Source organism: Sphaerodactylus townsendi, linkage group LG03 (genome assembly GCF_021028975.2).
Source record: "Sphaerodactylus townsendi isolate TG3544 linkage group LG03, MPM_Stown_v2.3, whole genome shotgun sequence".
In the NCBI taxonomy this organism is placed as follows: domain Eukaryota; kingdom Metazoa; phylum Chordata; class Lepidosauria; order Squamata; family Sphaerodactylidae; genus Sphaerodactylus; species Sphaerodactylus townsendi.
The window spans coordinates 54,649,248-54,677,123 of record NC_059427.1 but is presented as its reverse complement, the minus strand read 5'-3'; the positions used below and the strand labels follow the sequence as shown (position 1 = coordinate 54,677,123).

At 39.9% G+C, this 27,876-nt stretch overlaps 1 protein-coding gene across 10 annotated transcripts in view; it reads right to left on the bottom strand.

The window, feature by feature from the left end:
* The window catches only part of ERC2 (ELKS/RAB6-interacting/CAST family member 2), a 660,221-nt gene that overhangs the window by 619,492 nt on the left and 12,853 nt on the right, over positions 1–27,876 (bottom strand). For all 10 annotated transcript variants that reach the window (XM_048488070.1, XM_048488069.1, XM_048488071.1 and 7 more), the window contains exon 2: positions 21,902–22,715. In XM_048488070.1, coding sequence (XP_048344027.1) covers positions 21,902–22,558 — 657 coding nt within the window. In that variant the 5' untranslated portion in view covers positions 22,559–22,715. The remainder of the gene's footprint in view (positions 1–21,901; positions 22,716–27,876) is intronic.

Sequence of the window (27,876 nt, the reverse complement as noted above, 5' to 3'; positions counted from 1 at the left end):
TAGAAATAATATCATTCATGAATACTGAGTGACTGCTTAACATGGCAGACCACCAGAAAGCTTTCTGCTGCATTGTGCATCAGTCCATAGCCATATTCTCACCAAGTCTGCTGTGACTTTGAGTAGTTAGCTACAGTTGTTAAACGTATCAGCCTGCCAAACCAACTGTCATTTTCCCCAGAGTTCTAATCTTTGTCCAAACTTCCCTGCTGTCACTGTTCTTCCTGCATATCATTTCTCTTCACTATTGTCAATTTTATTTATTCTAAACTTATTTAGAAATGCAGACAAGCACACTCGAGACTTTTTGGCAATGTTTTATGTTTTCACCTTTTCTTCAGGTAATGCATAACTAGCTCCTAAAGGATTTCGGAAATTTCTCAGAGGGTAGCTGCCCTATGTTGTGTAACAGTTTTTAGACACTGCAGGGAGTTTCCAACAACAATTTTTAATATCCAGGCTTATAAGTAATTTTAAATGTTTTCAATTGATGGGGTTAGTGAAAGCTCCTCACAAAAGCCTAAACCAGGGTTCCCCAATCTTGTTGAGCCTGTGGACAAAAAGCCTGATCTCATCGGATCACAGAAGCTAAGCAAGGTTGGCTCTGGTTAGTATTTGAATGGGCAACCTCCAAGGACACCAGAATCATTACATGGACAGGCAATAGCAAACTACCTCCAGACATCCCTTGGCTTGAAAACCCAACACAGTGGAACACAAAAAAATGAGACACCTCTCCCACTGCAGCCTTGTGATGTCACAAAGAATGTCATGACACAGCTCTCAGTTCACACACTGCTTCCTTCATCAACTGTTTTATATGATCTAAGGCCGTTTCCGCACGGGTGGAAAATGACGGTAAAACGCCGTCTCCAGGCTGCCATTCACATGGGCGGCGCAGCTGCAGCGCAGCCGCGCCGCCCCCGCGCCGCCCGGCTGACCCGCAGCTGGCGTATTCCGAGGCAGCTTAAGAAGTGTTCTTTTGGAATCACGCCTTGCCGTGAAGCCGCTGCCGAGAATAAGCGGCGGCGGCTTCCGCGAAACGCCCTCCAACCGGCACTCACCTTGTCCCTGGGCCTCCGGCGTCGCGAGGCCTGGGGACCGCGCCCCTGCGCCCGGCTCGAGCAGAAGCGGCGCGCGGAGACCAGGGGAAGCGTGTCTAGGCTTTCAGCGACCGCATGAGCAAAGTGCTGAAGCGCCATCTTGGCGCTGGCTCCAGCGGCGCCGGCTGCCTACCTCTTCCTGGGACCGTCGATGCGGGCCGGTCCCAGTGTCTTTGGTCGGCCAGCGAGAAGCGCCGACTCCAGCCGAACTCATGCCATCGCGGGAAAGCGGCCATAGTGAGTTCCAGTTCCAAGATCTTCAAGCCCATGGTTTGGAATAGGTGGGTTGTGAATCCTCTCCTAGAGGATTATGAACACCCACAGAGTCTTTTGGAAGGATCTGACTTGCTGTGTAGACACCAAGGCCTTCCTTCAGCCTTCCTCCATTTCCATTGGCTCTGAGAGAAGAAGCGGAACAGTGAGATGTCGGTGATAGAGAAGATTCCTGCAAGACTAAACCATTACCTCCTAAGGCTTGGCTTATATTTCCTGGACACCAATGCTCTAGCTATAATGTTAGGTGAGATGTCAAGCTAAATCTCTTTTGGAAAAATTATCTATACTTACCCAGTGAAGGTATTAGAAAGTAATTATTATACTGTGTAGTCAGTATTGCATGGGCCTCCTGGATCCATGCGCTGGTAACATTGAGATCAGACTACTATGATGCATTGTATATGCATCTGAATGCCACTACTCTGCTATTATCAAGAGCTAGACTGAACAAGTGTAATTCACCTTTTCAGCAATTACTCCACTGGCTTTCCCATCAGTTACTGTATTTAGTTATTGACTGTCACTAATATACACTTCATAGCCTTGGATCCTAATGTCTACAGGATGTCTCTCCTGCTATGCTCAAGCATGGCAGTTTTGCTCATCTCAGCAGGGACTTCTGCAGGTGCCAATCCACAAATGAACAAGAGGAAGAATGTCCATATTCTCTGTTGTGGCTGCCACCTTGTAGAATGGCATGCCTGAGGCAGTTATTTCATCTCTACACAATTATGTCAGTTGGCAGAAGCGTATCTACAAGAGGAACATGGGGGGTCAATTGACCCCAGTAGATCACATCAGGAGCACAAAATCCCCCCCCCCCCATGTGATCAAGCCGGGAGCCTGAACATGTCCCTCTGGCAGGTATGCTGGATTGCGGCAACTTGGCAAGCCAGCCCGGGCACACCTGGAGCGAGGCAGGCACGGCCTCTAATAAAACAACAGCAGTAATAAAACATTTTGAAAGCATTTTAAGTCATATGACACTTAAAATACTTTAAAGTGTTACAACAGTTGGTAAACATTTTGAAAGCATTTTGGAGTCTAGAAGAAAGAGCAGGGGACATGAACACATAGCTGTTCATAATTTCTCTGCAACTGGGATTGTAGAGAGTGATGCGTTGGAATGCTTAAACTCCCCACAATAAACTTCCCGAGATTCAATTTGTAATTTGATCATCAGTTATGATGAGCAGCCTCTGAGAACATTTTAAAATAATTGCATTTTATCATGAATTCTAAACTGGCTTTTTTCTATGTGTGCACACGCATTCTTGAATTGCCAGTTAGGAACAGTAGTATAGGTGTGGTGGAAGATAGTATGGATCCCTCATGGAAGAGAAAGTGACAGTAAGTCTATTTTCAGGTAATTTACAAAATATTTCAGCTGACTTTTTATTTAAAAAGAAGTTAGTGAAAAACAGAAGAAAGCCCTGCAGGATTATACTAGTAGTCCATATTAGTTATTTGATAAATGTTGTAACATGCTGAACAAAAACACAGTCAGCTCTCTCCAGGATCCAAAACAGTCTTGTTATACAAGCAGAACATGCTTCAATTTTCAGAGAAAGGGGACCAGATTTCCTTTCATTCTGCCATTAATTTGTGCCCTACCAAATTCAGAAAGGTCCTTGACCTTCAGAAGCATCTTTTTAGCTGAGTCAAAAAAATTAAAGAAGGAACTCAATGAGGACCCACATCTGTAATAGTTAAACCTGAGGAAGACTTACAAGAATTAAAATTAAACCTGCATTCCGGTATTGCTTATGCTTTCATACACTGTGAAACCCACTTCAGGTAGGTGTAACACGAAGTCCTTGGAAACAGTTCCATAACATGTGTGTTCAATAGACTCAAGGCAAGCTGGTGAGTGGGTGGCTAAGCTTTAAAAAAATCCAAAATGAATTTAACCACCTGTCCAAAATACAAACCCGTCTGCTATAATAGGATACTTAAAAAGATTTGAAAGAATACTACTACTGCTGCTGCTAATACTGCTTACTTATGTTACAGATTGTATGGTTTCTGTGCGGTACCATAATGGGCAATGCCCATTTCTAGTTATATCAAATCTTTTTCACCAAGACTCTAGCATTAGATATGCACAATTAGACCTCTGTGATAATAGCAAACATTCTTCTATTAGTAGTGATTTCATTTTTCCTGTATTAAGAATCACAGGAAGGTTTTTCTGCACTTAGGAACTATTAATGTATCAGCAGTTCAATAATATATATGTTCTACCAATGCTTCAAGATAGAAGTCTACATCCTTAGCAACTGTTTCATTCAAAGAATGTGGGTTTATTTTAAATCTGGTATATGGACTTTGTTACAGCTGTTAAATGATGATGTTGGACCTGTTGGGATTTTGTAAGTGTCTGTCACAACTTAGTTATAAAAAAGTTAACTGTATGTAAACAAGTTGCTGAAGTCATTGTACGTCACTGCAGATCTCAGCATTATCTTAATTTAAAATGTGCAGGAATTGATCAAAAGCAAGGTTTCTGTCTCCCTACCATCTATTAGCAAAAGAAAACTGTATAATTAGAATAATAATGAGATCAGTTAATGCTTGTTTAATTAGTAAAGCCAGATCATAGTTCTTTTGAAAGTGAAGAAAATAATTATTGCAGCAAATGCATACACTAACTATTCTGACATGTCACATAAATTACAAAGATAACAATTAGCAAGAAGTTATACAATGTTTTCATATTGGGTATTTTATTTCATATTGCCCTCAATCTTGAAGATTCATGTTACTGGCACAGTTTATTTATTTAAAACATTTCTGTTCAACCCTTCCACCCAACTCAAGGTTGCAAAGTTATCAAACATTCAAATAAAACATTAAATCATTTGAGACATTAAAAAGAATTTAGAATAAAAAGTGCCTGTGCACTCTGAAGAGGGCAGTGTTTAGGGAGTGACCCCAGCAAATACACGAGGCCTCAAAAGCAGTCATTTTCTTTTTCTCCATGGGAACTGATCTTTGCGACGTACAGATCAGTGTAATTCTGGGAGATCTGCAGGCCACACCTGGAAATTGGAAACCCTATCACATGCAGCTCACATGGAGTGCAATCCAGTGTAAAGCCTAATTGCAATCCTGCAGGAACTGACAGCATTTTCACAGACATAGCCGACGCTGCCAATTAGCTACACATTTGCTCCCATCTCAGAAACATCCTCTTTCCCTCAGGTAAAGGTGAACATGCCAGAGTTTAAAATGACAATTATAAAAACTTGAAACCATTGTCTCCAAACTGTGCTGACTCAAAACATTTTGTTGCCTAAAGTCATTCACCATATATTACCCCTGTCATCCCCTAAGAAACTGAGCGGCTGCTAATCTTCCCTGAAGTTTTTCTCCATACCTCTTTAAAGGCAACATAGCAAGTCACATATTCCACAGAGGACTTCCTGAGCTATCATGAGGTTCCTTCTTCACTTGAGAATTCAGTTGGCAAACCTAAGATAGGCAGACAGGGGTGTAACGAGGCAGCCCTGGGCAAACTGTAGCCCTGGGCAAAACCTGAGTTGGATGCCCCCCCCCCCCATGGGCGGCCACTCCACCACGACCAAATTTCTTTTTGCACCAGGACATTGGTGCCTGCAGGGGGTGCATTTCTAGACATATTAGCACCAAAATTTCAGCATATCATCAGGAGACTGTCCTTATGCTACTCCCCAAGTTTGGCGAGGCTTGGTTCAAGGAGTCCAAAGTTATGGACTCCCAAAGGGGGTGCCCCATCCCCCATTGTTTCCAATGGGAGCTAATAGGAGATGGGGGCTACAGTTTTGAGGGTCCATAACTTTGGCCCCCCTGAACCAAACTGCACCAAACTTGGGGGGTGCCATCATCTCCAGATGATACCCTGAAATTTTGGTGCCGATACATCCAAAAATGTAGGAACATCCTAGAAATTTGCCCAAGAATCTTTGTTCTGCATTGAGTTTTCTGCATTGCTGTCAATGAGGGGTTGCAGGCTGTGGGGGGCACATTTCCGAAGGCACAGTCTCAAAACTTTCAGGGTCTCATCAGGAGACTGCCCTAATGATACCCCCCCAAATTTGGTGCAATTTGGTTCAGGGGGGCCAAAGTTATGGACCCTCAAAACTGTAGCCCCCATCTGTAGCCCCCATCTCCTATTAGCTCCCATTGGAAACAATGGGGGATAGGGGCACCCCCTTTGGGAGTCCATAACTTTGGACTCCCTGAACCAAACCTCACCAAACTTGGGGGGTAGCATAAGGACAGTCTCCTGATGATACGCTGAAATTGTGGTGCCGCTAGCCTAAAAACTGCGCCCCCTGCAGGCCAAAAATGGAAAACCACTAAAATACCCAAAAACGAACCCAGCATTTTGATGCCCCCCACAAGGTGATGCCCTGGGCAGCTGCCTATCTTGCCCAATGGGCATTATGCCAGTGTAGGCAGACATTGCCAGTATCACCAACCCAAGTGTGCTACTGAGGTAACCATCTCAGCAGGGCTCCAAATATGCCTTAGAGCAATCAATGGTCTTTAAACTCAGAGTTTCATCATTAGATTCTCAAACTTTTTTTTCGTGACAGAGTGGGGATTTGACTTCATCTCTTTCTTTTCCTCGAAAATCAATCCTTTATTAACATGTTTTTCATACAATTGCAATATAAATTATGTAACATATATTACATGACGATGCTGATGTTCAACATTACTAATAAGAAAAACTTGAATAAACAGTAAACTCTGCTTCCAGCTACCTTCATCAACTATCTTCAATCTTATATATAATTATGTATTTATAAACATTATATTTATAATTATTTATAACCAGGGGGAATACATTGAAAATGCTGGGGTGGGGGGGGGGGAGAATAAGGACTAATAAAAGGAAACACTTCTTCACGCAACGTGTGATTGGTGTTTGGAATATGCTGCCACAGGAGGTGGTGATGGCCATTAACCTGGATAGCTTTAAAAGGGGCTTGGACAGATTTATGGAGAAGTTGATCTATGGCTACCAATCTTGATCCTCCTTGATCTGAGATTGCAAATGCCTTAGCAGACCAGGTGCTCAGGAGCAGCAGCAGCAGAAGGCCATTGCTTTCACATCCTGCATGTGAGCTCCCAAAGACACCTGGTGGGCCACTGCGAGTAGCAGAGTGCTGGACTAGATGGACTCTGGTCTGATCCAGCCGGCTAGTTCTTATGTTCTTATGTTCTTAACATTACACAGCCAACTACAATATTATCATTCTTATAATCTTGTACAATATAATCTATTCTTTCCACTCTAATTTGAATTACATATCAGACTTGCATCAAATATTACCTGTCAGTTTAGCCAATCTTACAAATTCCATGACTTTGTTGCCATTCTTGAACAATTGGAATCTTTGACATTTTCCAATTCTTGGCCCAAATTATTCTTTAATGTGTTTAAAGTGTTTAGACAGGTCAGCAATGCATATCTCTTATCTTTTTTTGCATCTAAAATAGCTAGCAAACCTATTTCAGGTTTCATCTTCATCTTATCATTTAAAACCTTTGCTATTTCTTTATGGATCTGTTGCCAAAAAACTCTAGCCTTCCTGCGTGGTCACCACTGATAAAATAGAGTACCTACTTCTTCTCCACATTTCCAGCATCTGTCAAAACCTTTTTTCATCTTAGCCAGCTAGTGAGGTGTTATGTACCAGTGATAAAATATCTTATAATAATTCTCTTTAATATTAGTGAAATGTAAATCTTAGTGAAATTTAAATCTTTGGTCCATAATTTTTTTCATATAATAATATAATATCCCACATTTCTAGCCCAACTAATAATGTAATCCTTTACATTCTCCTCCAAATCTAAAGCTCGGCAAACTTCATACCATATATAGTCGCATATAAGCCGAGTTTTTCAGCCCTGTTTTAAAGCTGTATAAGCCCCCTCGGCTTATACACGAGTCACTGCTTACCAGCTGGCTCTTCAGGCTTCTGCCGAGGCTGGGGGCGTGGCCGGGAGGACCTCCCTGCGGCTGCACAAGTCGCTTGTTAATGCCCTCCTCGGAGGGTGAAGGGGAACCCTGGCTGGCTGGGCTTCCTCAAACCCCGGGAGGCAGAGGGAGCTCCTTATTTGGGCAGTGACTCCCCCTGATGTCATTGCCCAAATAAGGAGCTTCCTCCACCTCCCGGCTGGGTTTGAGAAAGCCCAGGCAGCCGGGAGGTGGAGGGCTCCTGCCCCGAGCAATGACATCAGGGGAGTCACTAAACTCCTACCAACCTCTGCCTCCCAGCTTCCCACCTTCGGCTTATACGCGACGCAAAACATTTTCCCAGGTTTTGGTAGTAAAATTAGGTGCCTTGGCTTATACACGAGTCAGCTTATACACGAGTATATACGGTACATTTTTTTAATCGGATGTAAATCCATGTTCAATAATCGATTCTCTAATACATGTATGTCTGTTGCAATTGTAAAAGATTTCTTATCTTTATCAAAACAATTCTTGAGCTGTCTACATAAGCACCAGTCACAATTTCTCCAATACGTTTATCTCCTCCTGTGACTTTAGTCTATATCAGTGATGGTGAACCTTTTCGAGACCGAGTGCCCAAATTGCAACCCCAAACTCACTTATTTATCACAAAGTGCCAACATGGCAATTTAACCTGAATACTGAGATTTTTGTTTAAAAAAAACAGTTGGTTCCGAGGCGCGCGTTACTCAGGAGTAAGCTTGGTGGTAGTTGGAGGCTTTGCTTTGAAGCAACCTTGCAACGCTTTGATTTCGGGTCATAAAAGGTGACCTAGGATTTCTTTGTGTTATGTCATTGTGATTTTATGCGCATAATGCAGGCTATCATGGGCCTTCTACTATGTTGTGAAGATTTTCATTTGTAATAAATGCATATGTAGTTTTGCTATACAGCAGTTTTTTATTTAGTAGCTCATATCTATTCTATATTAAAATAGTTCAGGAAGGTACTTTATAAAATACAGTGACTCTTATAATGAGACCAAAGTATGACAGCCTCAGTTTAGTCATTTTAGCTTTCTTCCTGTTTAAATAGACTGCTTGAATAGACATTTAGAAAATAAAACAGAAAATTAAAACAGATTTTAAAAACAAGCTGTCAGCTACAATGAAACTTTTTGTTCAACGTCCTATCTTTTTAATATTTGCTTAGAACTACCGATTTAACATGAAGCTGGCAGCCTAAAAGGCAGCTTAGAACAGAACTATTAATGATACTTATTCATCTCTTTTCAAAACTCTTTTTGCCACAATTAAGTGTTTACCAAAATGATATGAATGACTGAAAATGAGCACTATAATTGGTTAATGGACATCTCGTATAATTTATATACATGTATAACAATACTACATTTAATAATGGTTTGTTATTTAAGCACATTAATCTATGAAGAACCAAATACCAACACACTGTTTTCTCTAAAAAGTCCCTGTGCACCTATCTGCCCCCATTTTGGGGACTCCCACAAGGGATTTTGGGGTTGGGGCGATTCAGCCACATTCCCAACTCAGCTGCGGTTGGCTGACTCTCACCACCTAGTGGCATGGGAACACACAACAACTGATGCCCCATGTGGATCTTGGGTTTGCCACTCCACATTATTCCCCCAGCAAGTGGGCTGTAAAGACAGGGTAATATCTAGCAGCAGGCATATCACCCAATACTAGATCCACCCCAATTGCAGCAGTGCTCCTTCTGTTGAAGTGAATAAAAAGCTGTGGACTAATCTTCCCCAACATGGTATATGTGTGGTTCTTCCTCCCCAATAGAACCTAACCCCTGGGCTCACTAGTTCACTCCATAGCATCTCCAATGTGACATCACAGAACAAGGAAAGAACCTTGTCATGAATATCTTAGCTTTCAACATTACTGTTTTTGATAGCAGGCATATGGTTTTAGCAGTATTTATGTGTTCAGTTTCTATATTATTACAGTTTTTAACAATTGTACAATCTTTGAGTCCCTTTGGGAGAAAGACAGGCAAGACATATATAACCATTTTACTTCAGTTAACTTTTGGGGGCTGTCATAAAAAAGGCAGAGTTTTAACAGTCATTCAGCTTCACTTATTTTAATTAGCTGAATGGTTTTATATGAGAGCAAGCGTGATACAATGGTTAGACTAGGATCTAAGATCCCCATGTTTGAATCCCTGCTCTGCCATGAAAACTTCCTAGGTCAGTGCTGGCGAACCTTTGGCACTCCAGATGTTATGGACTACAATTCCCACCAACCCCAGCCAGCACGGCCAATTGGCCATGCTAGCAGGGGCTGATGGGAATTGTAGTCCATAACATCTGGAGTGCCAAAGGTTCGCCACCACGGTCCTAGGTGATCTCTCAGCCTAATCTTTCTCACATGGTGGCTATGACAAAACAGAAGACAGAAGAATGATATAAGACTGGCTAATCCATTCCAGTCAGTTTCCAGATGATGCATTTTTCTTGCTATGCAGGGAAAAGGAGGAGGCCACCATTCAATTGTTTGGTGCCAATTAAGGTAAAGGAAGTTCCCTTTAATAGTTTTACAACACTAAGCTTGCAGGCAAATTCTACAATGCAATAGCTATGGAAGAAACTGATCAAAGGAACTAATTTTTTTTGCATACACAAATTTTTCTCCCTTTGAAATTAATTAGGCAGTCTGTACACGCAAGTGATATATCTTGAGCGCACCAAGATTTTTGGATCTGGCCAACAGATAAATGAAAAACAACCACAGAGAGAAAGCCATGTAACAGATGTAAGGGCCTTATTTATTTTTGGTACAATACTCATTCAATCCTTTCTGCTAACTAATTTAGCAAGTACATTTCTGACAAGTCTTACAATATCTTCTATATCTAAATTATTTTCACTCCTTAGTACTGCAACACCTATTTTCTTGTTATAGAAAGTGAGATTGCACCTCTGCCATTCTTCATTGCCTAGCCAACTTATGTTTCATCTCACTGTTTAGAAACACAAGAACTATACTGAATGATACTGCTATCACTTACATGAAGAAAAAGACCAAAACTTTAAAAAACACCTAAATTTTAACAACTTTGGAATAGAAAAGAAGTAGATTTCAGTAAAGCTCCTTGAATGCTGGCATTCATATTATATTATCCTGTCATCAGTACAAAGTTATTTCGAAGCTAAAAACAATTGAGAAAAGGAAATTAGAACGCATTTCCCATAATAAAGAAATAACAAATTTCTCATTGAAAGGCTATCCTATTTTTCTGTTTTTACCTTACTATTGACATTGTTAGTGTCAATGGACAAGTACTTTTATTTGCATTTGTCTTGCTTTTTGTGAAATTATCATATTAGGCTTTCTGTATTATGTATATTCATCTATTCTGCTATTGTTTCTATTGTTCTATTCCACTTATTCAGTTTCATAGTTAAAAAGTGGCTTGTGCATATATCTTTATAAATAAGCCAATGTATGTGGATAATAATAATATAATAGCAGACTACCTGTCAGTCGCCTTTTTCCTTTTACTCATGTAACCACATATGAACTATATGATCCTATCATGCTATGTATGTAATCGCATTCCAAAACAGTCTGCTTCTCACAACTGATGACAGAAAATCACCGCAAATTACTGGGATCCAGTCAGTTCCCAAGGTTTTAACAGGGATGAGATTTGACTGCCTACCGCCACTCACAAGGGTACACAAGGAAATGTGGTGAGGCCACTCTGAAGCCAAAGATCTTTTATATGTTCAAAATGAACTCTCATCCATCTTTTTCTATCAACAGTCAGAGAGGAACATTCAAATCTGTCCCCTTACAAGAACTATGAGGGTACCTGCTAGCTGATTAGTGGAACTACCCATATCAGGACCAAAAATGACTTACACCATTCTCTTCTCTTCCACTTTATCCTCACAGCAACAACCCTATGAGGCAGGTTGACTGAGAATCATTGGCCCAACGTCATCCTGTGAGCTTCCATAGCAGAATTCAGTCAACTGGGCTGGGAGACAGAGCTGTTGGCCAGTTTGTTACTGAAGGAGGGAGGTCTGTTTGCCTGGGGTTGTTTGCTGGCCCCACCTTCAATTTTCTTAACAAAGGCAGTTTTCTTGCACCTGGCCTGTTTAGCATTCATTATGGATGGATAAGCACATTGAAAAGAGAACTCTGATCCACTTTTATCTAGGGGGACACTTTTAAAATGTATTCTTTGGTTTATTATTTTTGCATATGTTTACTTTTTAAATAATGATATAATCAGATTATAATATTAGAGACAACCTAACATAGGCATAATGATCTCTTTCTTATTTCTCCTTTCTTTTATTCCTTTTTTTCCTTTTTTGTTCTCAAATTGCAGCCAATTTATAGTGAGTGGCCCTTACAGTTTTCAAGGCAAGATATATTCAGTGAGAGTTTGGTATTGCCTGCCTCTGTGTAGTAGTGACCTTGATGTCCCCTGGCCCAGATCGCATTCACCCAAGAGTTCTTAAAGAGCTCAAGCATGAAATTGCTGATCTTCTCACTTTAATATGCAACTTATCCCTGAAATCAGGCTCCATCCCTACAGACTGGAAGATGGCCAATGTCACACCAATTTTTAAGAAAGGATCTAGGGGGGACCCGGGAAATTACAGCCCAGTCAGTTTGACATCTGTTCCTGGTAAATTAGTAGAATCTATCATTAAAGATAAAATTATTAAACATGTAGAAAAGCAAGACCTGCTGAGAAAGAGTCAGCATGGCTTTTGCAGAGGCAAATCCTGTCTTACAAACTTACTAGAGTTCTTTGAGGGTGTAAACAGGCAGGTGGATAAGGGGGAACCAGTGGACATTGTCTACTTGGATTTCCAAAAGGCTTTTGACAAAGTTCCTCACCAGAGACTATTGAGAAAACTCAGCAATCAAGGAATAAGAGGGGAAGTCCTCCTATGGATTAAAAACTGGTTAAGAAACAGGAAACAAAGAGTGGGTGTAAATGGGAAGTTCTCACAATGGAGAGATGTCGGGAGTGGTGTCCCCCAAGGATCCGTTTTGGGACCAGTGCTCTTTAACCTATTCATAAATGACCTGGAAGTAGGGGTGGGTAGCGTGGTGGCCAAGTTTGCAGAGGATACCAAATTATGTAGGGTGGTGAGAACCACAAAGGATTGCGAAGGGCTCCAAGCGGACCTTGATCAATTAGGTGAGTGGGCTAAGAAATGGCAAATGCAGTTCAATGTAGCAAAATGCAAAGTGATGCACACAGGGGCAAAAAATCCAAACTTCACATACAAGCTACAGGGGTCAATGCTATCAGTCACAGACCAGGAAAGGGATTTGGGCGTCTTAGTTGATAGTTCCATGGGAATGTCAACTCAATGCATGGCAGCTGTAAAAAAGGCAAACTCTATGCTGGGGATCATTAGGAAAGGAATTGATAATAAAACTGCAAAGATTGTCATGCCCTTATATAAAGCAGTGGTGCAACCGCACTTGGGAGTACTGTGTCCAGTTCTGGTCGCCGCATCTCAAAAAGGATATTGAGGAGATAGAAAAAGTGCAGAGAAGGGCAACAAGGATGATTGAGGGACTGGAGCACCTTCCCTATGAGGAGAGGCTGCAGCATTTGGGACTCTTTAGTTTGGAGAGGAGACGGCTGAGGGGGGATATGATTGAAGTCTATAAAATTATGCATGGGGTAGAAAATGTTGACAGAGAGAAATTTTTCTCTCTTTCTCACAATACTAGAACCAGGGGGCATTCATTGAAAATGCTGGGGGGAAGAATTAGGACTAATAAAAGGAAACACTTCTTCACACAACGTGTGATTGGTGTTTGGAATATGCTGCCACAGGAGGTGGTGATGGCCACTAACCTGGATAGCTTTAAAAGGGGCTTGGACAGATTTATGGAGGAGAAGTCGATTTATGGCTACCAATCTTGATCCTCTTTGATTTGAGATTGCAAATGCCTTAACAGTCCAGGTGCTCGGGAGCACACAGAAGGCCATTGCTTTCACATCCTGCATGTGAGCTCCCAAAAGCACCTGGTGGGCCACTGCGAGTAGCAGAGAGCTGGACTAGATGGACTCTGGTCTGATCCAGCTGGCTTGTTCTTATGTTCTTATTCCTTGGTACTCCTTTCAATCAAATACAAAGCAGGAGTGACCTTGTTTAGGTACTGAGATCAGGCTGCCTGGACTATTCATGTCAGGGCAAAAGAAGAAGAATACCCCTGCAGTAGCATAATTGATGATTACCAGCAAGTAATGCAAATACTGAACATTAGCATTGAAGCTTGGCAAAGCTATTTGTTTTCAAAAATATAATACTATTATTCTGAACAACTTTTTAAAAACACAGAAGTATTATAAAACTGTGGGAGTAATAACCAATTATGACAATTCCAGAGCCATAGCTATGTTAGTTTGTTGCATGATGGTGCTGGACGTGGTACTTGAAAACTTATGTTAAGGGGAAAAGTGCTAGTCTTTAAGGTGCCCAAGCCATTATTGATCCCTCACATTTCCCAATAACCACATTCCTAATAGCAAATTCAATTGTCTGGCCTCTAATTTGGGCAGCAACAATGACCAAAGGCAAAAGTAGGAGTTTCCACATAGGTAAGGAATTCCCTAGATATGCAGAAGATTGTGCAATTTTGGGGTAAATTTTTCAAATTTGCAAATTTTTAAGAAGACCTGTCTCCCAGATAAGAAGGGATATCTTATGCTTGACATTGCCAGAAGAACTAGAAATAAAGGAACCTGGCACAGGAAAGCAAGCAGAAAGAAAGTTGGGAGCTATCACAAGAATGATAAGCACAGAGTTAATCTGTCAGTCAGGCGAACTTGGAAAAAACAAGGGTGTTAAATTCAGGCATGTTCAGCAGGAACCAGTGAACAGAAATCCTTGCTCCCATGGGGGTTGCCAGTCCTGGGTCAGGAAAGTCCTTGGGATGGAGCATAGGGGAGGTGAATTTGGGGGGAAGCTTAGTAGGGATGTGATGCCATAAGAGTTTATCCTCCAAAGCTGCAATTTCTTCCACATGAAGTGACCTATTTAGTCAGGAGATCAATTGTAATTTTTGAAAAATATCAGGCCCTATGGAAATATTTGTCCAGGTAACCAGGTTCAACTCATTATCTGGAAACGTCTACGAGCACATCTGTTCCTGCTAGGGTTGTCAACCTCTAGGTGGTGGCTGGAAATATCCTGGGATTACAACTGGTCTCCAGTTGACAGAGATCAGTTCACCTGGAAAAACTGGCCACTTCAGATGGTGGGATGTTATGACATTATGAAACCCCGCTGAACCCTATCCCCTCCTTAAACCCCACCCTCTTCAGGCTCCACCCCCAAAATCTCCAAGTATTTCTCCAGCTGGAACTGGCAACCCTAGTTCCTGCTCCTATTTCAAACCATTTTGCATACTTCTCTATGGATTTCAAGAGGTTCATAGTACACTTAATTCTGCATCTGGCTGGGAAAAGGTAGAATAAAAATATAACAAATCAACAAATAAATTTTATTAGCCTCTAAGTATGCATTCTGGTTGTTGTGGGTTTTCCAGGCTGTGTGGCCATGGTCTGGTAGATCTTGTTCCTAATGTTTCGGCTGCATCTGTGGCTGGCATCTTCAGTGGACTGACAGGAATCATGACTGCCCCTTTGGCATGAAACATACCTTAAAACATAGATGCTGACAAACAAGACCTGTTCATCAATGACTTTACAAATTGTAAGACATGTGCCTACTCTGATGATCATTCTCTATTAGGTTACAGTTATTATTATTTTTCCAGAAACTCTACAGTCAAGAACTCAAGATTAATTGTTAATGTGGAAGAAATCACGCCAAAAGATCAGACAACAAAATAAATACAACATGGTGTATCTTTTCAAAATTGTGCATGACACATGTACATGTGTATGTATGGTTTATTAGTGCTTTGCAGGGGATCTTAAACAGCTCTGTAAATCAGCCTACTGAGTGGCATCGTGTATTGTAAACTGATTCAATCAGGCACTGTCAACTACCTGACCAAAAAAAATAAAAACAATATTCAGAACATCAAAAGCAGGGTACTAAAATATCAAAACTAAATGACAGCAAATGCTTATGGGACACTCCCTGTGTCACACTCAGTACTTATTGATAGGGAAAAGAATAAAAGGACTTTGTAAAGGATGGTTTCATAAGGTAAAATCTGGAGGGCTCCCTAGGCTACAGGATGTATATTCTGAGGGTATAAATTCAGAACAGAGGTCTATCTCCCTCTCTCACACACATACACACAACTTACAGAACCAATTTTTCTTATATTGCTTTTTAAATTTTATACTATACTATAATATTTAATGTTCTACACATCTAAGTGATCCATGAGCACATATTTCAGCTGAATAATTTCATATCTAAATACACATTCATAAAATCCACAGTTAGAAACAGACATGTCCAACCACATTTTGCCACTTTATGCCATCTCAAACATTTGTCATCAATTTCTCACACTCTAAACAGAAACACAAAAACATGAAATGGAAAGATAATGTTACTTACCTAAATATCCTCAGTTTCAATTAATGAAAGTGATGAAGGAAATAAAAGAAATAAAATACAACCCAAAATAAGGTTAAAATCAACAATTAAACACAAAATTCATAAAAAGATAAAATTAAAATAATTCCACAATGATCACAGAGAACAAAACATTTTATATCAGAAGTTGAGCTGAAATATTTTAAATACATTATTTTAATCAAGGGCAAGCTAGTTAACATGAGGAACAATTTAGGAATCACCTAGATGTATTTCTGAGTGTAACTTTCTATAACAAATTTCAACCATGATATTGTATATGAATATGGACAAAACAGAAATAGAATTACACAGAGTGCTTCCATGAAACTGACTGGACCAGAAGCCCATATGAAAATTTAACAAAGCAAAATGGAGAACATACAATGGCTATAACAAATTTAGAATCACAAGACACAGCAAAATATCAACATACTTCTAAATGGTTGGCAGTGCAATCATAGAGTTATTCTCTCATAAGTGGGGAATCAAATTAAAACAAATACATTTACATCTATTAGTATTTTGTGACTTTTTCCTCACACCTTTTATGAATCACAAAAATGAGATTATATGAAGAAATCAAAAATAGACAATTAGGCCAAAAACTAAGTCAGCTAGTAAGAAAAAAAAATTACCGGAAGCAATTCACCACCAGTTACATAATTAACAATAACTGTTTTTCTACATAGACACTGTCACTGACTAGATTTAACAGATGTTATAGTCTTCGTCCCCAACTCCCAAGAACAGCTTTGTACTTAGCTTAAACCAGGTTGAAGTAGTAGTTTAGTGATAGCTGGAATTCTATTTGGAATAAGACTGCCATCTGGTCAGAAGCCAACCTTAAAATCTGGTTGCCAGAACTGGGAGATGTGAAATCCAGGAAAAAATCCAGTCTTGCTTTTTCGTAATCATTAGAATGAATGCTGTGTGTTGTGACTTCCAAGGCTGACGCACTATGCTACCATGTGGGAAAACGGATCTCAGCCAGAGGCCTGTAAAAATAGCTGCTGCCATTCTTTCAGGGTATATTAATTGAGAATGGACACGTATCTGTTGGTTTCCAGTTGTCAGAGAACCAACATAATAGGACACTCTGAGTTTATCCTACCCATGTCAGATGACTATCAACCATTTCATCCTAAACAGTGCAGCAACTGCAAGGTTCCTGGCAGTCAAGGGTAAGACAAACCATGGGCGAAGCTTAGTAGGTCCAGACAGCCGAAAGAGAACAAAAGAAGGAAACATTGTCGTCATAGGCCCCTTCCACACACGCAAAATAATGCGTTTTCAAACCACTTTCACAACTGTTTGCAAGTGGATTTTGCTATTCCGCACAGCTTCAAAGAGAACTGAAAGCAGTTTTAAAGTGCATTATTCTGCATGTGCGGAATGAGCCATATATCCATGAAGAATCTCCTTGATGATTTGCTAGAATATTCTGTCTTGTACAGTAGAAACCTCTTAATACATTCTGTATTCCCAAAGGAAAACTCATTTAAACCTACCAAATCACAATCATCAAATTTGAGTGGTAGTAGTTGAAAATATGTATATATACTATTAATAAGATCTTAGAATGGGGAACTTATAAACATTAACAGTTTAATATTCAGCGATCTTATGAAAAATAATTACAATCTATAATACCAGTAATATATATTACAATATTACTAATAATATAGTAATAATACATATGCATGCTGCTCTGAGTAAAGACAAAGCATAGTTGCTCCAAAGATATGACATACCAGCTGTCTCAGACAAAGGGCCCACATGACAAAATGAAGAAGAAGTTGAAATTAAAACATTAGGTCTGGAATTCAAACCAAGCTGACTGCTTCAAGTCTTCTCTGAAAACCCTGGCAATGTGGAATATGCCTATGTAGAAGATACCTTTTCTGACACATTTGATTTAGTATGATATAAGGCCCTTGGTATTCATGATTTTTGTCTTACAGGTAACGCCTAGAAATTAAAGTAGCGGCATTTACAACAAATCTATATACCTCTAACCTCAAACTAGTCAGGTTGTAACTAAAAAATCTCCATGTTAGAACACACACATCTTTGAATATTAAAAACAAAACAAAAATAAAACTAGCTAAATGGCCATCATTATCTATGCGCTGCAGGGATTCTTGAGGGAGAACAGTGTATCTCCTAACCTGCTGAGGAAATTGTGCATGAATGATGTCAGAAATTTACAAAATTTACAAAAAGGATTCCTGAAAGTTAGGAAAATCAAACAACTTAAAATGCTGAAATCTGAGAAGAAATTCAGAAGCATCCCTACTGCAAACCCTGGAAAACAGGTAATTTTAAAAAGCTATTTGTATGCAAACAACTTGTTATCTAAAGCATATCAGTATGCACTCCCATAATATAAGTTCCCACAGACAGATTGTTTCAGAGAATTCCATTCTCTCCACTCTCTTCCACATAAAGAGGAAATATACACGCACATAATTTATCCAATATTAATATGCAATTAAGTCATAGCAAATTAAAATAATATTTCTTTACCAAAAGTATATATCACAAGGAGAAAATATTCCATGTTAAATTTCTTGTTCCAGCTTAACTCTTGCACCTTTAACTTAAAGTCTCCTAATCAAAAGCAACTTGTACCACTTACAGCTCTATCCAGATTGTGGGGGTGGGCAGAATGGATACAGGAGGCAGCATGGGCTCACGATGATGCATTTGCCCTCCAGCCAGTGTTGGTAGAACTTGCAGGAGGGCAAACAGGGAGGCAGGCAGCTGCCAAGAAGCTCCATGGTGCCTGGCTCACTTCCAGCTGCCCCCTTCCAGAATTGCATCAGCCTAACTTGTAGGCCAGAGCAACTGGGGGCATCCCGGAGGGTTTTTTGCAGAGCAGAAGTAACATTAAGTCAGCTTCCACCAGACTTTCACCCCAGGCACAGTGTTGGTGGGGAGGACAGACTGGCGCAACTCCATTTTTCCCTATGGAAGACTTTTTGTGCTGCTAATCATAGTCCTACAGTTGGAAAGGCTCTTATAGACCATCTTGTCCACATCCTCCTCAATGCAGAAAACAAAAAGCAAAAACATTCTTGGTAGATGGTTATTCAGCCTGAAGACCTTCAATAATGGAGGGGCCCTTGGTAATCAGTTTCATTATCAAACTGCTTCTACAACCCTCAACCAAAATCTACTTTATTGTAATTTAAGTCCATTAGCTCAAATCTTATCCTTCTGGAATAACAAAGAATAAATATTTGCCCTCTTCCATGTGCAAGCCCTTCTGTTATTTGGAAAGAAACATCATGTCACTGAACAGTCTTCCCTTCACCAAGCTCAACATATTCGGTTCTTTCATACTGTCCTGATAGGATTTGTTTTCCCCATCTCTAACAATCTTTATTGTCCTCCTCTACACTTACTGCAATTTGTCTACATTCTTTCTTACAGCATGACACTCAGAAGTGGACACTATGCAAGGTGTCAGAGTAATAGTACCCTTCTGTTCTCCATTAGCAGAGACCTGACAATACAGAGTAGAATGGAACTGCATTTTGAAAGCTTTGGGCCAGTTCATAGATACAGTGGTGAGATTCAATTACCTACATATGAATTTCCTTGGATTCTTTCTTGCTTGTCTTCTCATTAGCATTATGTGGACTAGAACTCAACAGCTGATTGGTCTTTTCCACATGCTTATCACAGATTTTCCCAGTGGTCAAACCTTGTGTCTTGGAAACATTTTCTGTGAAATCATTCTGCACACCTCTATTCCCCCCACCATCTTCCCCCTTGTCTCTTCAGTTGCATTTATTCCACATGCTACTACCCTAATCGTGGTGGGATTTCATCCATGATGCAGAAGAACAACCCTCCCCTTTTTTTACTTTCTTTTGCACAGGCACTCTAGCATTACTGAACAGTTACATTGAAGGGGCAATTCAAAAAATGTCTCAGACTCCATTTCTGCCATTGGAATCATTAACACAAAATGGAAGCCAAAAAAAATCTGTGGGCACAGGCATCATTACTTGAAGGAACAGAAACATATAACTTGCCCACCCAAAACAACACATTTTGGGACTTAATTAGCACTGTGGTGATGCACAATTATTACTGCGGCAGTTCCTTGTCAACTTCATTCACTCCTAACTGCCAACACAGTGTATTTTTGCCTGAACATTACACTGCTAGTTCAATATGAAACTGACAAAGCTGATCCAATCACCCAAGCTTTTTTGTATCTGTGTCTGAACTGTTAACTTTGCAAGCTCTATGTGCAACTGACAAAAGATGATCACCTCAACTTCTTTCTATCTGTGCCTGAACTGTTAACATTACACGCTTTTGATGAAATTGACAACGCTGATCCAATCACCCCGGCTTCCTTCTATCTGTGCCTGAACGTTAACATAGCAAGCAGTAGATGAAGTTGACAAAGCTGATTCAATCACCCATTTCTTTCAATGTGTGCATGAACTGTTAACATCACAAGCTCTATGTGAAATTGACAAAAACTGATTTCATTGCCCCTGTTTCTTATCTCTGCCTAAATATTACATCACTAGTTCAATGTGACAGAGGGGAAAATATTTTAAAATTCCTTTTGAAAATGGAGAGAAGACAAAAATGGCAAAAGAGCGACATGCGATGTGAGATTAAAGCTGATATGAAATAAGTTGGATTCCAGCACCCATAGGAAAGACAAGGAGCTCTTCAGGGTCCTAGTGGAAGGTTAGCATAGCACTGACCCATATATTTTTACATACACTCTATTACTAAACTATCCTTAGGGGAAAAAAATTAAAGGAATGGGGGAATTGAAGGTAGGGAGGGGATGGGAGGAAATGGCCAACCAGAGACTGAAGTGGAGGTTGGGCAACTCCACAGGGGAATAGATAAGGACTGGGTGTTTGGAGGGACAAGGAAATGAACACCAATTCAATATGATTGCATGCTCAAGGGAAGTTGGCTCAGAAATAGTTCAGGGAAAAACAGTGGAAAAGGGATTGACAAAAACAACCTATGGAAACATTTCCATACCCAAATAGGTTTTTAAAAAGTGTGAGGAATTATAACATTAAAACATAGCATTGGGTGGCGGGAAACACTGTAAAGGACTCATGGGAAAAGTCTTTTGTTGGGACTCTAATACAATATATGACGATGGTGCAACAAGCACTTAACTGGCTGCCAGCTGGTTCTAGATTCAACTCAACAAGTTCTTGTTATACATGATAGAGTATTATTACCTACCACATACCTATTCATTATATATAATATAATATTATTACCTACCACATTGGAGCACAAACTTATAGGACATCTCTCCTGATATCATTCATTTAGGCTGCTCTGATGATCAGTCATTGTTAATGAAAATTGTAATATTGTTAAGGGAGGTTTAAAACAGTGAAAATAAACACATCAGTACACACTGAAGAAGTGATGAGTGAAGCAGAACCGAAATTATATATGGGCATCTTTAAGGAAGACAGAAACTACCATAAACTTCTTGAAGAATTCTTTCCACAGGTGGCCACAGTATTTAAAAATGTCACAGGAATCATGTTAGACACAGAAATATAATAGCTGACTCCTTACATTGACAGTAGTTTGAGCAACTAAGCCTTCGCCCACATTGCACCTTGCTACTGAATATTGATATGTTCTCAATCCAGCAAAGATACGGCATGTTTACCTAGTGGCATTTGCTGAATATATTTAAACTTACTGTTGCAAAGTCTTCTAAAAAGTAAATGGGAATTGCCTAGCAATTATTATCTGCAACAGTAATGCAGAAGACTGCTGTATGCAAACATTTATTTGCAACTTATTAAAACTCTTCTTTTCTATTTAGCAGACAAGTACCACCAATATTGACAAGGAACTATTCTGTTACAAAGTCAAAAGCATATTACCAGTTGGTAAGAAAAGCAAGAACCTGCTTCTTAGTTAACATTTTTAATTGCAATTGTTTACCTGGTTCTCCTCATGAGAAACCCTCATCTGCTCTTTCAAAACAGACATTCTGGCTGCTTCTTCTTTCCTCAAGACTCTTTCTTTTTTGAGCTCAGGACTCCAGAAGGTCTTGATGCTGTTCATCGAAGAGCCAAGCTTGCTGTCCTTGATGTCCAGTTCCTTCCTTAGAAGATCATTCTCTCTGTGCATGTCCTTAAGCTGAGCTTGTAGATCAAGCATGGTGCTATCCCTTACTTGTCTCAGCATAGAAGGGAGTTGATGATGGTGATGATGTGAAGATGTTGTCAACCCCCCATGCTGATCAGTGTAAGAAAGGAGATCCGAATGGGAAAGACCAGCAGAAGCAATATTAGGACTGCTCCCCATGGCTGTAACACGACCACCATACACAGCGCGATTTGTAGCCCTTCCGAGAGTCATTGTGCCCTTTGGAAAAGTAGTTGCTGCCACGCCTTCATGATCACTCAGGTACATTGGTCCAGATGTTGCATAGGCAGCATTAAGTGACTGGATGTTCTCCATCGATAAGGTCTTACCTGTTCCCCCACCTCCTCCACTACTTGTTCGCCTGTGGCCCAAACGAGGAGATCTTGGCAAACGAGGAGATCTGGCAGGACTGCCATCCAAGTTAGTGATTGTTCTTGCACTTCCATACATTTTTATTTTAATGTGAGGTACTACTTAATAAGAAATTAATCACACTTAAGTGGGATATTTAACCTCTAGTTCCACTTGCTACCGCTGGCAAGCAGTTTCACAGCATTTTGCCAGAAGACTAACAAACTTCTTAAAATGACTTCGCCAGATGGAAGATCTGAAAATGAAAATATAATTATACATTAGTAAAAATTATTTTGCAGAGCCAAAATGTGAAAACAGTTTCTTCTTATTTAGCATTTTATCTTAATTTAGCAATACAAATGATTCTGTATGCCATACTTACTTCTATTGTCTCTGAGTGCTCAATTTAAAGTAAAGATAAAATGTGTAAAAATGACAGCTTGATATATAACAGTGTTAAGGCAGAGTGATCAATACATTTCTGGTACATGCTTTGGAAAAAAAGTTAATTCTCTTCTTAAAAAGAAGAAGCAGATAAAGAATGCCTAAATATAGAAAGTATTTTGCCTAGAAAGAACAAGTCGGCAAGTTCATAAGTGCCATGGAGAAAGCATCATTTAATTATTTATAGCTCTGCTTTGCCCTTTTTAACTGCTGCAGAAAAAAAAAATGTAGAAATAAGGGTCCATACAGGGTCCATACAGTTACATTATTCATGTGTTAACTGCAGTAATCATTTGAACTGACAATCCACTAAGAACATGCCCAGTGCTTTATCTGTCTCACAGGGCCTTCTCTCTACATTCAGAAATTGAGCAATCAGAAGCCAGAGGGGCATTTTCAATAGTGGTTGCCCTACTGCCCATCCCACATTAAATTATGCCACATTAAATTATGGCCCTCCACAGAAAGATTTGAGAGGCACCGGTATATACTTTTCAAATGCCAGACTCAAATATTCTTCAAGGTTTCTAATGCATGATTTTGTTAGTGCTTCCATTTTTACTTAGAATACCACTGCTTGAATGATTCTTCTTCTGCTTGTGCTTTCCGTCATTTTATTTATTCTTACTGTCATGCCCCCACAGAAGCTATTATTATTTTCTTATTAAGCATCAGTGTCCCTATAGTTACAATGGGTTTAGTTCCTTGTATAGTCTTCTAAGGGAGATAATTTTAGTCTGTCCCCTTAAGAAATTTCCCTAGAGGCAGTCTCCTGTTATTACCCAGTAATCCCCCTGTTTAGCTCAATCAGTCTAAGGTGCCTAGGGAGCAGGAAGGCTGCAATATCTGTTACGTCCAAGGTGTATAGAGATAGCATAAAGTTAAGATGTACAGAAAAGAGAATCCAGATAAAGGACACTCAAAGGGACTTAAAAACTCCTTTCCTCTTCCCACAACAGAAACCTTGTGAGGTAGGTGGGCCTGAGAGAGTTCTGAACAAACTGTGACTAGCCCAAGGTTACCCAGCTGGAATGTAGGAATGGGGAAACAACTCCAGTTTACCAAATAAGAGTCTGCCACTCATATGGAGGAGTGGGGAATCAAACCTGATTATCCAGATTAGAGTCTACTAGGTCAAATACCATGCTGGCTCTCAAACTGTGATCAGGCATAAACACCAATTGATGCCATATTCCTACACTTCTCTTATCCTCCCACCTACTTCTTCCTTCCATGCGTAGAGCTTCACTGAGAACTTCCTGCTTTGACCAGGCTTCAGTGTGCCAAGAAGTCTGAATACAGACACCTCACTTTACTCACCACAAATGTGGGATTTAAGAAGGATTTAACTAAGATTAGAGTCCTGATTTGTGTGGGGAAATAATCACCAATTTGCCAAGACACCTCATTTGGACATTATAACAAATTGGAATTTAACCAAATCAGGAAGTCTCAGAATGCTTCATAAAAAAAGGAGGGAGGATCAAAGGGAGTAAGGAAGCATGGCAACAAGCTGTGTTTGTGTCCAATTTCAGTTTAATTACAGTGTGTTGTGAGATGTGAATGAAGCCTAAGGTTGTATTTTCTACAGGGCAAAATTATTATTTTCTGCTTAACTTTTTATTGCCATCCCTTCAGCTAATTTCCATTAGAAGTAACAGATTGCTATGCAGTATTTATTTCATTATTTTTCCATTTATCTCATACAGATTTTTACTATGAACTGTAAATGAAACATTCCAGTTTCATTTGAACAAATGTACGTATATACAAACTTGATACTCTTACAGGCAGGGTAGTAAATAAAGACAGAGTGTAACATCTGCCCTAAATATCTTAACAGAGTAGAGTCTATTTTAGGAAAAAGCACTTCCTGGTGCTAAATTAAGATTCATTTATTTTCAATTTCTACCTTACCTCATAACTTGAACTTTTCAGGGAAAACCTTTATTATATTATCTACAGTATTTAAATACTAAATATTAATATAGATTGGGCTTTACTGTATTGTTTAAACTTTGCATAAAATGCTAGTTCAACCTTGACATTAGCCCCCTTTCCCCAACATTCCGGGGAGAATAAACAGAGGGCAGAAATTTACTGTGTGGCAGCAAGCTTTGTCCTTAACCTACACAAGTTTATTGCAAAAAACATGTACATGATTACAAGGGTATGGATATACTGCTTTCTTCTCGTAACCTGGAACCCTGATTTTTCAAGGGTGTCAAAGCATTGAAGGTTTTTAATATGCAATGTTTTTGCAATAATATTCCCGTGTTAGCTTTTCTTCATGAACAAAATTGTTGGTTTTGACATTTCAACTGCATCAGAAACGGGACACATAAGTCGATTCTGCATAGCATAATTATACCAGGTTACATTTGGTATTTTAAAAACCAGGTCTATTTTATCCCGGTTTCTCCCTTCACATGGGTGCCCGTTTCCAAAAAGGAATCGAGTTAAGATCAGGAGGAAATACTCCAATTTGTTTCACATGAGCCCAGGTTTTTTGTATTTACACCACAAGTGAACCTGTACACATGCAAACATCCCCGGTGTCCTGCATTCTGATTGGCTGTTCACTTTTCTTCCCAGGGGGTCATTGGTTTGACAGGTGGGGGAGTTAAGGCTGCAGTGGGGGAGGCTGGCCCCCTTTGTGATCCAGAAGCTGCCTTCTGTAGTACCCAGGGACGGGGGTGCCTCCCCTGTGCCACCTGGCTGTATGTAGGCTTTCACCATTTGATGGCTGTTCTTCTTTTCACAACATTGGGCAAGGAGACCAACTGCTCCATTTGGCCTCCCCTGGTGCTTGTCAAGGACCCATCTTCTTTTGGCAGCGGTCTGGGGAACGATTCTTTCGTAAACAGGCAATTATGGCAGGACCAGCATGAATCATTTCAGCTCTCCCCATCTCCCATCAAGCCAACATCCAGAGTTAGCATGTCTGTCTTTTCTCTTTTCCAGGACTATTAATGACTGTCAATCAGTGAAACTATATTGCAGCACTACTCTGAATCAATGTTCCACAAAGCTGCTAATAGTTCCCTTTTGAAAACATTAGGTAGGCCTTCAAATATTATCCATAGTTTATCTCAAAATGTATATGTTACCTCTCCAGAGACCAGCTCCAGGAGGCTTACAACTTCAACATCTCCAGCCCCAATTTCCTCCCACTTCTTGCTTTTCCTTACCTCCTAATGCTATTCTACCTCTTCTGACTTGCAATTCCTCAGTCTGCAATTAACTGTCAAATATGGTTTTCTTCAATAATTAGTAGAGGAGATGTCAACTATTATTTAATACCCATCTTTAATTATTGTGTAAGTGTTTATAGTAAGTGATGTTATTCTTTAATATTTGTATCTTTATTGATCATTTAGAACAAATACAGCACAAAAATCACTAAATGTTAAAGTACTAGTAAATGAGAGATGATAGAATTTTATTTAATGGAGTATCTTTTTTCCCTTGCTAAGCGTAGCACTACTTCAAGTACAGTGGTGCTGCTTTGGGGAACTGTCTTCTCCAATAGCAGAGCTCATGGATGGCATTAACAGAAGCGAACAAACTCCCAGAGAACAATAGAAGAGAACAGACCTCAAGAACAATAGTTTTCGTTAAAAGATTTGTCGTGGAATATTTAATACTGCAAAAATACAAAGCATGAAAAGCAAAATGTATACTTAATTTTATAGATAAATTTAAAGCAAAATTTATTTTTAGCTAACATATATTTCACATGAAGATGTGTGTAATTTGTAGTATGATTCACAGCCATAACATCTCAAACTGTTTTCTCATCAAAATTAAGAAAATGAATGGATGTCTGGCTTTGGATTGGGAGCCCTTCAAGGAACAGTGGCTGTGTGAAGCACTGCTGACAATCCAGTAAATTCCCTCTGACTCAGAACTCCATCCACTTTTCAAAGTGCTGTCAGTGGACACTTTTTACATGCTATCCACTTTAACTTGCAGTGCATATATTACCGCTCTAGCAGCTTAAGGCTACTTCAATCACAACACAGAAAGAAAAGGGTTTCAGTCGGCTGTGCTGATCTTAAGAAAAATCCAACAAATGGATGCTATTCAATTTTGTTATTATTTAAATAAAAGTATGACAATATTTTATTATTTCTGCAGAACTCTTCATCAAGCTAGATTCTGAAAGGAGAGTGGAGAAAATTGTCAGGTCGCAGTGTTACCCTAGATAGGCAATCTCCACTTTCATTGAGGGAATTAGTAGGAGATAGAAAGCAAGAGGAGGTAACTACCTATGTATACCAGGATCATCTATGATGACAAATCTCAAATGAGAAGGCAGCTGTATAATTAAAATAGGATTTTATTAAAGTATAAAAATATTAAAACAAGAAATATATTTTAAGCAATTAATATAAACACACAAAGCATACAAGAGCTGACTAAGAGAAAATTGGATAAGGTTTTAGGGATGGGCAGAGGCGGAGCAGCAATGGGGACCTCTGGGGCGAGCTGCCACTGCAGTCACATGTCGGGGTCGGAGGCATGTAAGGGGCATGTTGGGTTGTGTCGGGAGCGGATGGGGCGGGGCAAGGGCAGGAGGGGGTATGCAGTCAGTTCATGTCCTGGGCGCAGTTTCCCCTCCCTTCGTCACGGGGGATGGGTGATGTCACCAGTCTTGAAGGGGCATTCAGAAAAAGCGGTGCTTTAGAGGAAAATGACCAGAATTTCCAGCAGCAAGGAGCTCACACACAAGTGGGGATGCATGCATAGATCCAAGACACACATGAACACTATGAATGGCCAAAGGACCAATATTTATACCCCAGAGCGGGTCCTATGGTAGTATGAAGTAAGCTGGCAAGAAAGCTGAAAACAAAGAATTGATTGATTTTCCATAATTCCAACAAAGATTGGAGAGGCTTGACCAGTTGTCAGGGCCCAAGAAAATACCTAGGCTATTCTCCTGAATACTGATTGACTGTTGGGAT